Below are 16,215 nucleotides of genomic sequence, written 5' to 3' on the forward strand. Positions count from 1 at the left end.
GTGAAGACCTCCTGCTTGTTTCACAGCTTTAATTGAAATCTGAATCAGAGCTCCAGGTGCAGCACGGTCACTGGGGTAGGACATCTGGGGTAGGACTGGCATACTCCTCTCCCCCCACCCTCACGTCCATCCCCCTGGTAACAAGGGGTCACCCGAATGCTCATTTATCCGGCTGCTTCCGTACAGCCCCATTAAATAAACGCTGAGCAGAAGTCATGAATTATTAAACAGCTCGTTCGATATCCCCCCCTCACATCCCACCTAAAAAAAGCCTGGAGTACCCCCACGTGCCCTACAGCATCATTCTTCAATAAGGACGCCCCCTCTGGGTACCTGCTGCACCTCCTCCCTTTCTGTCTCCCATCGCAGAGAGGCCTGGATCCCCAGGTCAGAGAAAAGCAGCCCTCTCCTCCCCTGGTTCTTAATGAGCCGTAATGGCCGCTTTCCTTCTGCACCGCGCCATAGATCTGCATACAGCCAGCACTGGGATACAGTGATTTATCAGACTTTATCAGATCTTAACGTGGGCGTGTCCAGCCCTTGTTATTTAATGCAGCATCCAACTCCTCAGGTGTGTGGGGGGGGGGGCATCACCCTGTTTTGCTCTAGTTATTAGTTATATTATTTTATATATAGTTGGCCATGTATAGTAGGAGGCTATATAAAAAGTTAAAGACATATCTACACTACCACTGCTGATCATACCCTGATTTCATTGGCTAAAAAACTGTTCTCTCCCTCTTCACCTCAGCGAATGTGTGGTGAGCATTCTGGCGCAAAATGGCTGCCGTGCATCACCCAGGTGGGTGTTACACATTGGTGGTGGGTGAGGTGAGTTCCCCCTCTTCACTGTTAAGCACTTTGAGTGTGAGAAAAGCGCTATTTAAATGTAATTAATTAAATGCAATGAATTATTACTGTTGAGACTACTTTTACACCTGCTGATGCTACCACTACACCTACCGATGTTACTACTACTGTCACCGCAATTACAATTACAAACTATTATAACTATTACCACTATATCTACTGTTAATACTGCTACTTCAACCACTGCTGTGAATACTACTAGTCTGCCTACACATACAACTGTTTGTATTACTACTACACTACTACTGTTAATAATATTACTTTTACTAGAAGAGGCATCTGTGACTCTTGCTCAAAAAAATGTACACTCACTGCACGCAAGCAAGAGCAAGAAATGTGTGGAAGAAAAAGAGAGCCTTATTGCTTCAGGTTTCTCTCTGCTGTTCTGTATTAATCATGAAACGCAGCAATTATTACTACTACAGCCACTAAAATTCTGATTATAATGGAACAGATCGCTGGCAATCAATATGCTGTGGCATCTTGAGACAATACCATGCCTTTTTCCCTTCTGTGATGTGAGTAACAGGGCATCGCCGAATCTGTCTTCGTTTCTAAAAGTTTTTTTTTCTTCTTCTTCTTCACATTACGACCTGGCTACAGCAAGGTGCTTTGCATCTTCCAGCCACTGCGCCGCCGCTGAAAGGGAACGGGAGAACACCGCGAATAAATAAGTAATATGACAGCGCCGTTCGGCGAGCTATTTTTAAGTCTCCTGGCAGCCGGGCATGCTGTGAAGGAGCTCTGCTCTGCACTCAGCCCCCATTAAGAATTTAAAAAGGGAGGAAGAAGAAGAAATAGGCCACCAAAAGAATCGTGCGAAGGACGCGCTCACCCCGATCGCCGAATCGCTGCGGATGCGCACGTCGTCCGGGAGAAGGAACGAGAAGTGAGAGAAGTTACGGGGGGGCGAATTGCGGATTTGGGGGGGACGGGACACGAATCTACAGCGCGTTCTGCCCGGCGCAGGAGTACCCCACAACCGTCCCTTTTAGTGACGTGCTAACTGGGGACGCTTCGTTACAGGGAAGGAGCTATCACTGTCAAGTTCTCGGGAACAGACCCGTGCCCAGAAACCGCAGGCAAATTAACGGATAATCGCCTCCGTTAATATCCACTGGCGCTGCTCAGAAAATGCATCCATGTGAACAGAGAGGCATATTGTTACACATTGTGACGTTATATCGCACACCATGTCCTCTGCTATAGCCGGAGTTTTCAATTTACGCTGTGCGGATGTACAGTGTCCTACCAGTGTGTATTAAACGGTGATAAACCCAAAATCTGGGTTTAGATTGCGAGTTATCTTCGCTTCCGCCCGTTTTTACTGCTCACAGTGGAACGTCGTGCATGTTCATTCCACGACTGTAAACTTGAATTATAATTCTCCAAATTCTTGCCTTGTATTTTTAAAGCCAGCCTACTGTACGACAAAAGTGGCCTCAGTGAGAAAACTGTCCACACTTCAACATGTATGACACATTCACATGGATTAGAGGAAATATATTGCTTTCACAGTTAGACTTCTTTATTGCACATTTCAGCTCTTGGCTTGTACAGTGTGTTCCACCAACGACAAAGCTGATTTAGTCAGTACCCAAAATCCCAAAAAGTCACAACAGTCCCAGAAAAACAAGATTTGGGATTAACCTGGATTAAGTGCTGTATTTAAATCCTGTTTCTATGTCAACTTCGGTTCCTCCTTCCCTCTGCTTCCCCAACTTTTGGTTATTTAGCAGAGAAAATGTGTTTGTGGTCTCTTCTTTGCAACATTACACACTTACTCCTTTCTGACTACTAGTCTTTCCTTACATGTCCAGAGATTCCAGAACTATCTGCTCTCCTTCTGTCAACAGCAAATGCTCATGTCTGAGGGCTGAAGAGGACAAACATTGGGATAGTAGATTGCCGTTTACGTTGAAAAGTGAATGAGATGGAGCACACAGGTAGCCTAATGACAGGTGAGTCCTTAAACCAGTGGGCAGGGGGAATCAAAGGAGTCAGTGACCCATATCAGCTGTCTTTCAGAGACTACATAATGCTGGCTGTTGGGTAATTAGGTATGGCACCATGGAAAGAGTGAGGGTTTGAGAGTCTGCACTGCATCAGCTGTCTTTCGGTCAGTAAATCTTACACACCACTCAACTGATGACTTACTCATCCACAACAGCACAGATTTTTAACATCACTTTTGAGTGGGTAGAATCGGAGCACAACAGTACAAAGATCACACCTCTGCTTACAAGATGATTGACACAGTCTCCTTAATGTTGACTGTTATGCTCATTATTGCTTAATTTGAAGGTATTCTAATCTTCTGTCTCGTCATAAATATTCTTTAATAGGGGCGTGGTTGAAGACATTCTGTTAACAAACGGAACCTTCTAGAACAAATATGTACAGGAGGGAGGAGATGGTGACCATCTGTTTTTCTCGACTGTCTGTACTACGGTGGCTGTGCTCCCGGAACGCTGGAAGTGGATTCAAGCCTTTTGATTCTGACTAAATGAGGAACGAGGACGTCAGCTGTCCTTCTTTTCAGATGCCAGCTCCTCTGAAACGGGCTGTATTCGCAGACTCCCAGCCATCGGCGATCTGGCTCTTCACAGCACTTCAGCTTCAGGCTCTGCGTCACGAAGGATGCGTCACAGAGACAGGACACGCTCCAGCACCGGCCTGTCAGTTTCACACATCACGTATCTGATACAACACAGATTATGAACTTGTTTACTATTATGACCGAAATCTACTATTTTCAACTCATCTCCCAAGTACGGCAATGAGGGCAGAGTGCAGAGATTTCCAAATTTCCACTTCCAAGTGGACATTAAAGTATAAATATTCTATTCTATTCTATTCCTTGTCCTTGTCCTTGTTCCAAAATGATTCAGTCACCTGACACAAACAGGACAAAGAAATTAATTCCTGCAGCCCCCCGACGCTGTGGCTAATCCTCAGTGCTTAGCGAGGCATCTTCCTGCGCGTTAGCCAGCCGGCTGTTTCCCTCAGGCAGCCGAAAGGCCAGTCCTGCCCCGTGGGTCTTCACTACTGCCCCTAGCTTTACTGCCCCTCACTGTGGTTCAGCACAATCTTTTTTATGCAAGTGAAAATCAGTTCATCACAGAGACCCAAGGCCAACAGGCTTCAGGCCCTATCTGAAATGGCATTCGGGCCCTATCTGAAATGGCACCTCTGCTGTATCTTCAGAAGTGCCTTCGAGGACTCACCCACATATGAGTAACCTAGTTCAGAGCCCCCCTCCCCCACCGTCTCGTTCCATTTCACCCCCCCGCTCCCCCCACCCACCCCAGATCCTACATCTCCGCTGGTTTATTCTCAGTAAATATGTCAGGCCGAGTGGATTACTCCTGTGGGACCTCCCGCGTGTTTTGGCGGTTGCTTGGTGCTGGTGACCCTTTAGATGGGTGGTGGATTATTTGGGGGGTAATCCTGGCCCATGGTGAGGGTGATTAGGGGCCACAGAGTCCATGTATCGATGGTGTATTTTTGGCGCGAAACAGAGAGGTAATGGCTTTAAACAATGGCACTCATAAAGAAGGACAGAAAAGTGTATAGCAGGGATCTAAAATGGCCGCCACATCTGGGGGTTTCTGCCATTTAATGTCAATCAGCAGCTGATTAACGCCTGTGAAATGAGAAGTGTGGACTCTTTGGAAAAACCCTGAGTTATATCAAACACCTCGGCCCAGAAACATACTACTTAAACCCCGCAGATGCGGATGGCCCTCCAGGATTTGAGCTTCAGAGACCTTCTCTAAAGCACGGGTAAGATGGGGGCACAGCTCATATGGAGGATTTAGTCCTTTTTAGCATCCGTGGATAAAGCAAAGAGGCAAAAGAGAGTGAGAGTGGGTGGAGGCCGAGGGTAGTCATTTAACTGTGAGTGTTTGTGAGTGTTTTGTGTTCTTTACCTCAAAGGTATCGGCCAGTTTGTTTCTTTTTAACTGATGAACCGTTTATTCGATTCTCGTACGGCTGTTTCGAGGCAGTGACGCGGCCGCGGCCTCTCCGCAGCACGAGCGAGGCGACGTTGTAATTCTTCATAAAGTGCTCTGCCACCTCAGCCGATTAAGCAATCGGTCACGGGCTGACCGTTGGCTCCCTTGCTAGGAAAACTGAAAAAAAAAAAAATAAAATAGGTGCTTTATTTCATTTCAGAGGGGCACGACTTTTGGGACGGCACAGCACAGAGAGGCATCCCAACGGCGTTTTCACTACTTCAGCTCTCGGGTTAGCATCTGTAGGTTTTGGGAGGAGGTTACTAAGCCACTGCAGACAATGTGCCGGTATTCACTTTTCAGCAGGTGGCAGACCATAATGCACAGACCTTCTCAACTGGATCCACTGCATATAACAGCTCTGTACTGGGACCAGACCTGGGTCAAATATGTATTTGTTTTGGGTTCAAATACTTTTCTTTGCTTTACTGATCTAGTCTGCTGTATTGGAACCAATGAAATACTCTGAAAAAGTGCCAGCCCCGCCTCCTGGTCATATTGCCAGGCTCAGTTACACCAGGCAAGATCAACAGAGCACAGAAAAGTATTTGAACCCAAAATAAATATGTATTTGACCCAGGACTGAATGGGACACAAGCAAGCCAGCAGAACCAGGACACAGACGTGTACCTTTAAAACAAAAGGAAACACTCTCAGGCCCTTACCTCTTACTGTCCAAAGCGGACATTGATTGAAATCATATACTCTATCCAACAGAGTGGCAGCTGGTCTGTTTTTGAAATACAAACAAAAATTTAGTATCTTTATTTGTCTTCTTTCAGTTTCATTCAGTTAAAAGTTCCTGTCCTCACCATTGCAATAGCACCTATTATTATTATTATTATTATTATTATTATTATTATTATAATTATTATTATTAAGCATGTCTTATTGCTTTAAACTATTTGTGGAAAATAGGACTAGTTGGCAGATTAGGGTGCAAGCAGAAGTGCAGAGGCAGCACTTTTTCATTTCCCAGAAATCCACATAAATCCTTTAAACACGCTATTGATAAAAGTGCCATTGTTCCATAAAGCATATCTGACAGGCCTGCGCCTTGGCCAGGTTACACGCATTGATATTCTCCAGGCTGGAAGTACATTTGCTCAAATGCAGATTGTACGGCTGTTGCAGTGCAGTTCCTGTTCTTTCCTGCATCGGCTGGTGGCGCTGTTGCTACTGGAAAATTTCCACTACCACATCCATAACTGCCCATGGAGGAGATGGCAGCTAGCTAGAAAGTCACAAAAATCCATCCATCCATCATCTACACCCGCTTATCCTGGGCAGGGTCGCGGGGGGGTGCGGAAGCCTATCCCAGCGTACATTGGGGCGAGAGGCAGGAATACACCCTGAACAGGCTGCCAATCTAGACGCAAAATTATCTAATTTAAAAAATGATCAAAAATATGAGGAATGGAGTTGTTCGTTTATTTTAAGAAACACACAATATTAACGACAGTTCGACTGTATTAGCTTCACAGACTGCCTAAACCGCAGCTATTGGCATAGCGGTCATCGTATCCCTTCGTAGCTGGATGTCTGTCCGTGTCGGGTTCAGCGCGTTCCTCTGACAGGCTGTCGAAACCCGAGTAACCAATGAAACCCTGCGGTCACGGGAGCGGTCACGGGAGCGGTCTCCTCCCCGCGGCTCCACACCGCAGGTGAAATACGGGCCGCGAGACAGCGGCCATGACATCAGCACGGCCCGCGCACTTGCCTTCAGTACAGTGGGGAATATCAAACCAACAGACACAACCCTGCCACACGCCAAAAGGAAGCGGGATAGAGTCTGTGACTCTCGCTAAAAAAAATTAGCACTCACTGCAAGCAAGCAAGAGTGAGAAATGCGTGGCAGAAAAAGTGAGCTTTACGATTCAGGTTTCTCTCTGCTGCTCCGTATTAATCGTGAAACGCAGAAATTTGTTTCCTAGAGGTTCGCGGGGGCTTCTGTGTGCTCCGCGTGCGATTCCCGGAATTAAAAAGCGTTTCGACTCGAGGAGGAGGGAGCGAAATTTGCATAAGACACGACCGAGGAAGAAAAGGCTGATTGAGACGAGGGCGAAAATGAGCAATTTCCTGAAAGCGGTCGCATGCGAATCCCGCGTAGCCTGCCAATCGCGTGAAAGCGCTGGGGCGCGCGGACGCATATTCGGGGCCGTGTAATTGACTCAGAATGCCGTCGCGCTGCAGATTTCGGGGGGGGGGGGGGGAAGTCATTACGGGCCATCATTCAACCCCGCATTGCATCTCGCCTCTTGGCAGCAGTGACTCCGTCTCCGAAACTCGTACCTCCCCCCTTTCCCCTCCACCCTCCATCCGCTGTTCCGGCTGCTGTAAGAAGCGTGGGGGTGCGGGCTGAAGTCTTCGGGCAGGAACTCAGCACCACAGACCTTGGCCCGCAGACTGCTGCGCAGGCTGCTTATGTAAATCACTGAACATCAACGCGTATGGACCAGATAAAGATCCTTCGTATTAACTGTAGCCTTAAACCTAATGCTAACCTCTAGCGCAATCCTAAATGTTAGCGATCCTTTTTTGCGACTGTTCCTGATATGCGCTCCTGCACACTCAAGGGGAAACTGTGCAGCTGAAACCTGGCTTGGCTAAGGGAAAAGAATGGTTTTAGAGTCTAATTAGTTCCAACTCTTCAGAGAACTAACCACTGTGTCCGCGTCATAACGCAATACGGACATTTGGCAATCCAAACTATTTCATCCGCACACTTGACTACACCAAATCTAAAACCTTAGAAAACGTTTCACCTTAGATCTAACCTTGATCCTAAATTAGCCTAATTTTTTTTTGCCCCTTAGACAATCTTCAGCTGATGTGAGCTGAGCACTGTCTTCTAAAATCACAGAGCTCACTCACAGCATTCAGGAATCGAGGAATCAAGCTCCAGATCAGATTTCTCAGATCTGGTCGTCTTGGCATATACCAGGAGGAACTGGCTGGACATCCCTTTTTCCTTTTTTTCCCCCTTTTCTCTGTTTTTGGCTCAGGAAGTAAGGAAAAATGAAAAATCCACCCATAATCTACTCTCTCTTATCAGATGCCTGTAAATTTAACTTACAAAGAAACACAGAAGTGAGGATGGAAATTTATTGAAAATCTACAGATGAAGGGAGCTTGAGAATTTCAGACAGAATAGATTATTTTGTGACGCTGTATTCACAAAAAGCAGACCTGCCTTCCAAAATGGAAGCAAAAATGCAAAGCAGCAATATCAAAATAAAAGTGTCCCTGGGAGTACACCTCGTAGTACTGCAGCTGATGAACACATAAAACACAACATAATTCATTCATTTCTTTCACCTTTACCCGGATGGAGAACCTTTTTTCTCAACACATTTCATAACATCCATGTAGGTTATTATGCGATGTTTCTATTTATACACCATATCTGTTAGCCCTCTTCCTTTTCCCAAGTGGTGAATAACATCTAGCAAAGCTAGATGACTTGAAATTAATTATCCAACACTGATTAAATTCTGTGTGAAGTATGCATGATCTCCTCGTGTCTGTGTGGGTTTCCTCCGGGTACTCCGGTTTCCTCCCACAGTCTAAAAGTCCAAAGACATGCAGGTAGGCTAATTGGAGACTCTAAAATGCCCATAGGTATGAGTGAGTGTGTGTGTGTGTGTGTGTGTGTGTGTGTGTGAATGGTGAGTAGAATGGTGTGTGTGCCCTGTGATAGATTGGCGGGTACTCCGGTTTCCTCCCACAGTCCAAAGAAATGCAAGGTAGGCTAACTGGAGACTGTAAGATTGCCCATAGGTATGAGTGCGTGAGTGAATGGTCTGTGTGCCCTGCAATAGATTTGCAACCTGTCCAGGGTATATTCCTGCCTCTCGCCCAGTGCATGCTGGGATAGGCTCCAGCTTCCCCTGACATCCTGCCCAGGATAAATGGGTACAGATAATGGATGGGTGGATGGAATTTGTCAAAATGTGTTTCTCTTGCAAGCACTATGTAAGTCCTTTAAGAGTGCATGACATATGATCTGAAAGGTCACATATTGCTGTGGGTTTTGCACCACAAAAGTGGTGAAAATGATGATGTTCGGTATGGAAAGAAATGTTCTGGAAAGGAACAGCAATTGGTGAAACGCATCATCGTGCCACCACAGCAAGCAAACACAACAAAAGGCATTATAGGGGATTTTATGCAAAGCCTCACCATAAGAACAGAAGTCATGGTGAAGTTTTTTTTTTTTTGTGCAAGGTTGCATGTTTAACCAATAGCATGCCACTTGCACACGCTAAGCCTATTTAACAGACTGTCATTAAACGGAAGAAACTCCCATCACGCCCTCCACCCCAGCACCCTGCTCCTCCCCCCTCCCGGCAGTTCAGTTCAGATCAGTACAGATCCAAAAGCCACCCAGTCCAGCATAGTAACAAAATGTATTTCCCCAATCTGCTTAATATTTGCGTGATAGCGGGACAGAGGGACGGAACTGCCTCCTAAATCTCTCAAACGCTAAACAATCTGGAGGGAGGAAGGTTCATTAATCTCACTTCTGCAAGCGTTTCCAACACAAGGCTTAGCGCGTATGCAGATTTGTACGCTAATGTATAGCTTGGACTTTGGGGGAATTCGCAAGGCCGACGGTCACTTTTGTGGCTCGTTCTGTCCTCATCTCACATGGAAGCTGACCCGACCAATGAGGACTCACGGAATGGCTGTGTGACTGCTGGGGCGGGAAATACATAGGCATTAATCCACAGGCATTTTCTATGGGGGGGGGGGGGAGTAAGAACTGACGTCCATTTGGCTGAACTCTATGCTCATTCACCCCCATGTACAGCTTTACTCAAACAGTTAGAGTTGGGCTTTTTTTGGGCTGAGCCCTCCTGCTCTTTCTTTCGAGGGGAAATGTCCGTCTTCACAAACAGCGGGAGGAGACGTTTCCTCTCCGTTGACCAGGGCGGTGCAGAAGGGTTTGTGATGTGATTATGACCACGGCTTATATTAAAAACGCTCCATCAAACTGCGAAAGCGAACTGAATATGGTCGGTGGCAGGGTTTGGGGGGGGCGGCGGGGGGGGGTGCGGGGGCGGAGGGCTTGGATAGGGGCGGGGGTTCGGGTTGGGGGGCTAATCGCGAGGCACAGCGGCAGTCGGAAGCTGGGGGAGGGCCACTGAGAGGCCCCTCCAGGGGCATTAAAACAGCCCGATCCGCGGAGTGGGAGGGCAGTGATGTGTGAAGATGTCAGCAGCAAACGGGAGCGGAGGAGGAGAAGGGGGAGAGGGGGGAGCGGAGAGGAGAGGAAGGAGGGGATGAGAGAAGAAATAAAGAGAGGAAATGGGAAGGCAATTACTGGAAGTTGTCAAAATCAGGTTAAACGCCCTGGAAGAGTCTCCCGTTATCCGCCTACCAGTCCCCGAAAAGAAATGTGAGCATGGACCAGAGTTTTGTGTACGAGCATGAATTTTGTGTGTGTGTACGTGTGTGCACGAGCATGAATTTTGTGTGAGTGTGTATGTGTGTGTACGAGCATGATTTTTGTGTGAGTGTGTACGTGTGTGTACGAGCATGATTTTTTGTGTGTGTAAATGAGACCGTGAGTGTGGTCTGCACTTGCCTGGAAGCCTGATGATCAACTAACTGTCTTCACAGAAGTACACACAGGCCAGTGAAACAGCACTGGGGCCCATAATCACCAAGAGTCACTGGGCATGAGTACTGATCCAGGATCAGTCAAGCCTTTCGGCTGAAGGTAAAAATGGGTTGGATGAGGACCAGGGAAGACTGGTCCTAGATCAGCGCTCCGACCCAGAGGTGCTTTGTGAATACAGGCCTGGGTCTCTGTGTGGTGATGACCGCTGTGGTCTGCAGTCCTGGCCGTGCCAGAAGCCATACAGAGGAGAGCACACGATTGGTTGCAGTGTCGCAGAGGAGCACATGATTGGTCGCAGAAAAGAACACGATTGGTTGCAGTGTCTCAGAGGAGAGCACAATTGGTCGCAGTGTCACAGAGGAGAAGATGATTGGTCGCAGTGTCACAGAGGAGCACACGATTGGTGGCAGAGGGAACAACGCACGATTGTCGACATCGCTTTACACAAGAGCAACTCTGGCCAGACCAGCATCTACAGTCTACAATGACTGCTCTTCTGAGGCGATGGCTGGACATTGGACATGGCCTGTGGCCTTTACAGTGCAGTGGCAGAACATATCCCTGTTTCTACACGAAAAAAACGGCTGTCTCTGTGACTGGGAGACGGTAGAGGGGGTTAACCAAGGAAGCCGAAATGCACATGAGTCACTTTTAAAACAGCCGCTTCCACAAAGCCGAAAAGCAACCCTCCTTGTCTCTTGCTTTTAAGGCTACCACAGCTTTCTGCTGAGAGACAGTTGCTCTTTGCTGTCAGAGCAGCTGTCCATCAAAAATGTCACTGATAAATGTGAGCAGCTCGTGAGGTTTAGCTGATGCCATACACTGTGTGCCTTTTAATGATACGAATGCATTCTACTGGCTGGCTTGTGTATATACCGAGCTATCATATTTGTTTATGCAATGGAATTAGCCAGCTTTCAAAATACATAATTTGTCTTGCTAGCGTCAAGTTAATAATAGGTGTAGTGTTATTTGCTTTGGAAAAAAGCAATTCCTTTAAAGAGAGGAAAGTTTCACTGCTGACTGCGACTGGGAGAACTGCGAGGTGACGTGTGTGACTGTCCAGTGAGGATTTCCATGTGTTTTCAGGGTTTTCCCTGCTTCTCCAGAGCAAACACCCCCTCCCTCCCCGCCCCGCCCCCCCTGCAGGGCGACTGCAGGCCTGTATCTCTGCTCGTCTCCTCAGCCCCCGCCTCAGGGACGATGGGAAGGACATGAAACTACCATCGGGCAACCGAGACTGAGGTAAAGTAAAAACAGTGGATAAAACTGCTTGGCAGACATGTCTGGTACATCTGGTACAGGCAGACTGCAGGTGATCTTATTAGTCAGACACGTCGCTGGAAAAAAAAATTTCAGCAGAAGGACAGCTGTTTCTGGAGTGACCAAAAAAATGCCTTGTGCAAAATCAGTAATGTAAGCCTAACATCATTGCTCAAAACTGTTAGATTCTTCAATGTTCGTAGTTGGTTAGATCAGCAGGATGCCTCAAGGTGTTGCCAGAACATCAAATTACTGATGCTCCTCCATTTTACTGAGCACAGCAAGAGCAAAGCACCATGGGAATACATCTAAACGGCTCCCAACAGACGAACTAAAGGCTTCCAAACCCAGGTGCCCCAGTAACCAGCGAGCGACTCAGCCTCATTACTGAACCGCATAGTGTAGCTCTGAACCCCCTTCATCACACGGACACACCCAACTCACAACACCACCTTCAACTGCTGAGCATGTAGTGCTGCGTTTGGATTGGTCAGGCTTGGCAGCGCTGCGATCGGATTGGTCAAGCTTGGGAGTACTGCGTTTGGATTGGTCAGATTTGGTAGCGCTACATTCGGATAGGTCACGCTTGCCAGCACTGCATTCAAAAGGGGCGGGGGGGTTGATATTGTGATAGCAGACTGTGTGTGTGGGGGGGGGGGGGGGGGGCGTTGACATTACAGACAACGGGGTGGGGGATTGTTGGCCAGAGACTCCCTACAGTACTCAGGGTGGAAAGCTAGAAAATACACCACAGGTAATTCCACAGCCAGCTGTACAGTGACATCATGTTTCCAGAGGCTGTACAACTGGACACATACATTTTATAACACTTGATAAAAATAATCAAAATAAACGTCTATTCATATATTTTACCAGTGCTTTTTTCCTTGAGTGCTGTGGTCTTAGGAAATAGTTCCAACAAAAAAATAAGATTGATCTTGAAATTAAAATTTTAAAGCAGGCTGTATATACTCGTACAACCTCTGAAGGCATAATTTCACTGTGCAAGCTGTTTGAGATTGAACTGTATTGTCTTGCTTTAGACCATTAACCCCCTAATGCCCAATATAATAACAGCCACTGAAAAACTCTAAGATCATCAGAAACTTCTGTAAATGCCTAGAATGTCCTTCGTGGCACACAACCCTGTCCGAGCTGATCAAAAGCATACACTCGAACTGTTACTAAATAATATTACTAAAAATCCAAAAAGTATTACTATTCTTTAATGTGCACTTGCATGGCATCTGCACACTTTTATTGTTGACTTGAGAAGACCACTTCAGAGGGCAATTTTTTTCCCTCTCCTCCCGTCTCCCCCGTTTGGCTTCTCAGGACAGAAGCCCGGGGACCTTGTGCTCCGCCTCGGATCCCCAGACCATACTCTAACGCCGCATCGCACGCGCCGTCCCTTCAGGGCGCTAGAGCGGTTTTTTAAACTTGCTCCATGATGCAACACGGAGGTGCCAGAATTCGTGCTCGAGTGGCCCCCTTTGAAACAATGCTCAGGACAGTGTTTGGTGTTTGGTATGGGAGGAGATGCGTCTTAAAATCGGACATCGTGTCTCACTCGCAGATTCTGTGCTTGAGAAATTTAAAAGGAAATCTTCAAACACAAAAGGCTTTTCTTTATTGGCCTAATTTGCATAAAGCTTCGAAATTTTCTGTAGGCCCGTTGTATTTTCTTTAAAGCAAAATATATTAAATGATACGCGTCCTAAAGCACAAGAGCAATTCTATAGAAAACAGATGTTCTCAAATCTGAGACCTAGATTATCTTCGTGAACAGAAGTCATTAATTGTCCCTGTAGTAGCCTATAATGCAACGGTCATAATGCGGTCAAGATGCCCACATCGCCAATCCATCAAAGAACAACCAGTAAAATGCTAATTGCAGGTTATCACCATTGTAAAACTGATGCAGGTTATATAAAATATATAACATTGCTCTATAACAATTACTGAGTTCAGATATAGAAGGGGTAAAGAACAAAACAAACGGAAGAATATAATATCGACAGAAGGCACAAAAAACAGAAGGGCATCGTGTTGGCGTGCAAAAAATGGTGATGACCTGGTTTGGGAAGTGAAGAAATAATAATGAACATTTAGTACAGCGACGGATGAAAGGTAATTGCTCTCACAGAAAGACCGACTATTAATATCTCCCTCTGGCCGCGTTTGAAATGAATGGGACCGGAACATCTGCGGAGAGGGAGCAGCGAGCAGCGTGCTGTGGGAAAACTCGACGGCAGTTTTCCATTACAAGCTCTGAACTCTGGCGACGTCAGATTCGCTTTGGTCCGTATATGCACCAGAGAGATGAGAACCCGCCAAATGTAAAACCCGCAGTAAATGTTAATGCCCACAGTCTATCTGTGCAGGCGGTTAAAGAACATTAAATGTCACTCACTAATTCATTTTAAAACTCTAAGCTTATATTAAATGCATCTTAAATGCCTAGCGTGTGATTTAAAGCTGTTATTGCTAAACTGGTATAAACTAGCATACTGATAAATGGTTCGGGCGATTTATTTGAAAGAACATAAATAGCTCTAGATCAGCATTTATGAAATAATAACAGCCACAGTCTATAGGATATTTATGAACTTGCAGTGTTTTCTGGTGTATCACAATGGCAAAAACTGAACTTGGTCGCGCCTCTCCATTTCAATATTGTGGTTTCCATAGTCTTACAGTTAGCATACCATTACCAAATTAAATGTTGGGTGATTTATGGAGTGTCGCCCCTTACAACGCGATCGTAAAGTAAACCAACTTTCCCAGATTAAGCCAGTCCATGCTGTATGCTAATTACATAACCTTTTCCAGTCGCCTACACCCCTCTGTCACTCACGACGTCTAATCAGATCAATATATAATAATCATCTCCTCTTTCCATAAAATATAAGATTGTAAATACCTCATGGCAAAAATAAAAATTAAAAATTAAAAATAAAAACTCCTTATGAAATTCCGCCGTAGCCAAGCACACTTTACGCACCAAATTATGCAGGCGAGAAAGGGGTTTTCTGGTGTCTGTTCAGGTGATGCGACAAGAGCAGCATTAAAGACGATTACATCAGGTGAGAATACAGAGATTGATGATGCGGGGCGCGCAGGAGTTCCCTACATCGAACTCTCTATGGCCATCGCTTTCATTCTGCAGCATCCAAACAGCAACCCGATCGCGTTTCCAGGCAAACTTAAGCTTGTGCCATTTTGCTGTAAGTTTAATCTACAATGGCAACAGTGTTGCTATCAGAAATGTATCACATCTGCATAAAAATCACAACTCGCAGCGCAAAAAAGAAATAAAACGTCGCGCACTGGTGCCAACATATACAATAACTGTATTTTCCGAGCTAAAGAACGGTACGTACAGTACGGTACAGTATATCGCTATTTGCTTCTGCCTGTATGAAATACGAAATCATGTACCTACCTCACTCATGGTTTTACTGAAATCGCGGAAACGGTCGAGTTTACCAGCGCTTGTTATTGCCTATTGAGAGTTAACAGTCGTCTTTTGCACAGTGCCGGGCCGCCAAATGGGGGAGGTTTATAAAGTATTAAGAGCAACTCCTCAATGTCATCACGTTCCCACTAAACCAATAGGAATGCCGTCGGCGAATCTGTCTCACAAGTCACCACCCAGCGCTTTAAAATATTCATACACTGTATAAACCTATTTGAATTAAAAGCAAAGAGGTTGTGCTTTCTCCATCTCTACAGCGCTAGCTGAATTAAAAGAGGGGGGCATTTTAGGATACTGTACAGTAAATTGCATTTACGATTTAAAAGTAATTATTATTCCTTACCAACACTGCGAAAATAGACATGTATAACATCCACCGCATCTAGATGCTAATAAAGGACGACCTGGGCAAAGGGGAGTTTTTTCTTTCCATGACATTACAGTGAACAGCGCTCCGAATGTATTTCAAAGGCCGGATTTTAAAAGGTGAATACTATATCCCGGCAGCTCTAAGCGCAAATATTGGTGAAACGGCTAATCTGACAGGAATGCCTGACCGAAGTCATCATGGTTTTACATGCGTCTTTATGTGCTTCTATTTATAGAATGAATGATGTAAACTCAGCTACTTCGATGCAGACAATAAGGCAGGCATTTTTCCAGTATTTTGGAGTAAATGCACACCCTAACCCCACCCGACGCATATGGACACTGGATGTTGTCATTAGGTTGTTAGACCTGGCAATGATGTGACTAAATTAGGTGGGTTAGTATTTTTGCCTCCAGTCAGCATTTGAAGTTTAAATGCATTCCCCTCCTCATCTAACTAATCTTATGGGCAATCATTAGCATCATAATCAGGACATATTTACATTCCATATGAGTCATTCAGTCAAGTCAGTTTTTTAACGTTTGTTTAGCTCAAGAAAGTCAGTTTGATGGAACTGTGACTTGTTTGT

The 16,215-nt window shown here is 45.8% G+C and overlaps 1 protein-coding gene across 1 annotated transcript in view; it reads right to left on the minus strand.

Moving 5' to 3' along the window:
• Positions 1–15,382, minus strand: part of pcp4b (Purkinje cell protein 4b) — a 42,101-nt gene extending 26,719 nt beyond the window's left edge. The window contains exon 1 of the mRNA XM_064302900.1: positions 15,224–15,382. Within this exon, the coding sequence (XP_064158970.1) occupies positions 15,224–15,232 (9 nt within the window). The 5' untranslated portion in view covers positions 15,233–15,382. The remainder of the gene's footprint in view (positions 1–15,223) is intronic.
• Positions 15,383–16,215: the final 833 nt, after the last annotated feature.

This window comes from Anguilla rostrata, chromosome 12 (assembly GCF_018555375.3).
Source record: "Anguilla rostrata isolate EN2019 chromosome 12, ASM1855537v3, whole genome shotgun sequence".
Lineage (NCBI taxonomy): Eukaryota > Metazoa > Chordata > Actinopteri > Anguilliformes > Anguillidae > Anguilla > Anguilla rostrata.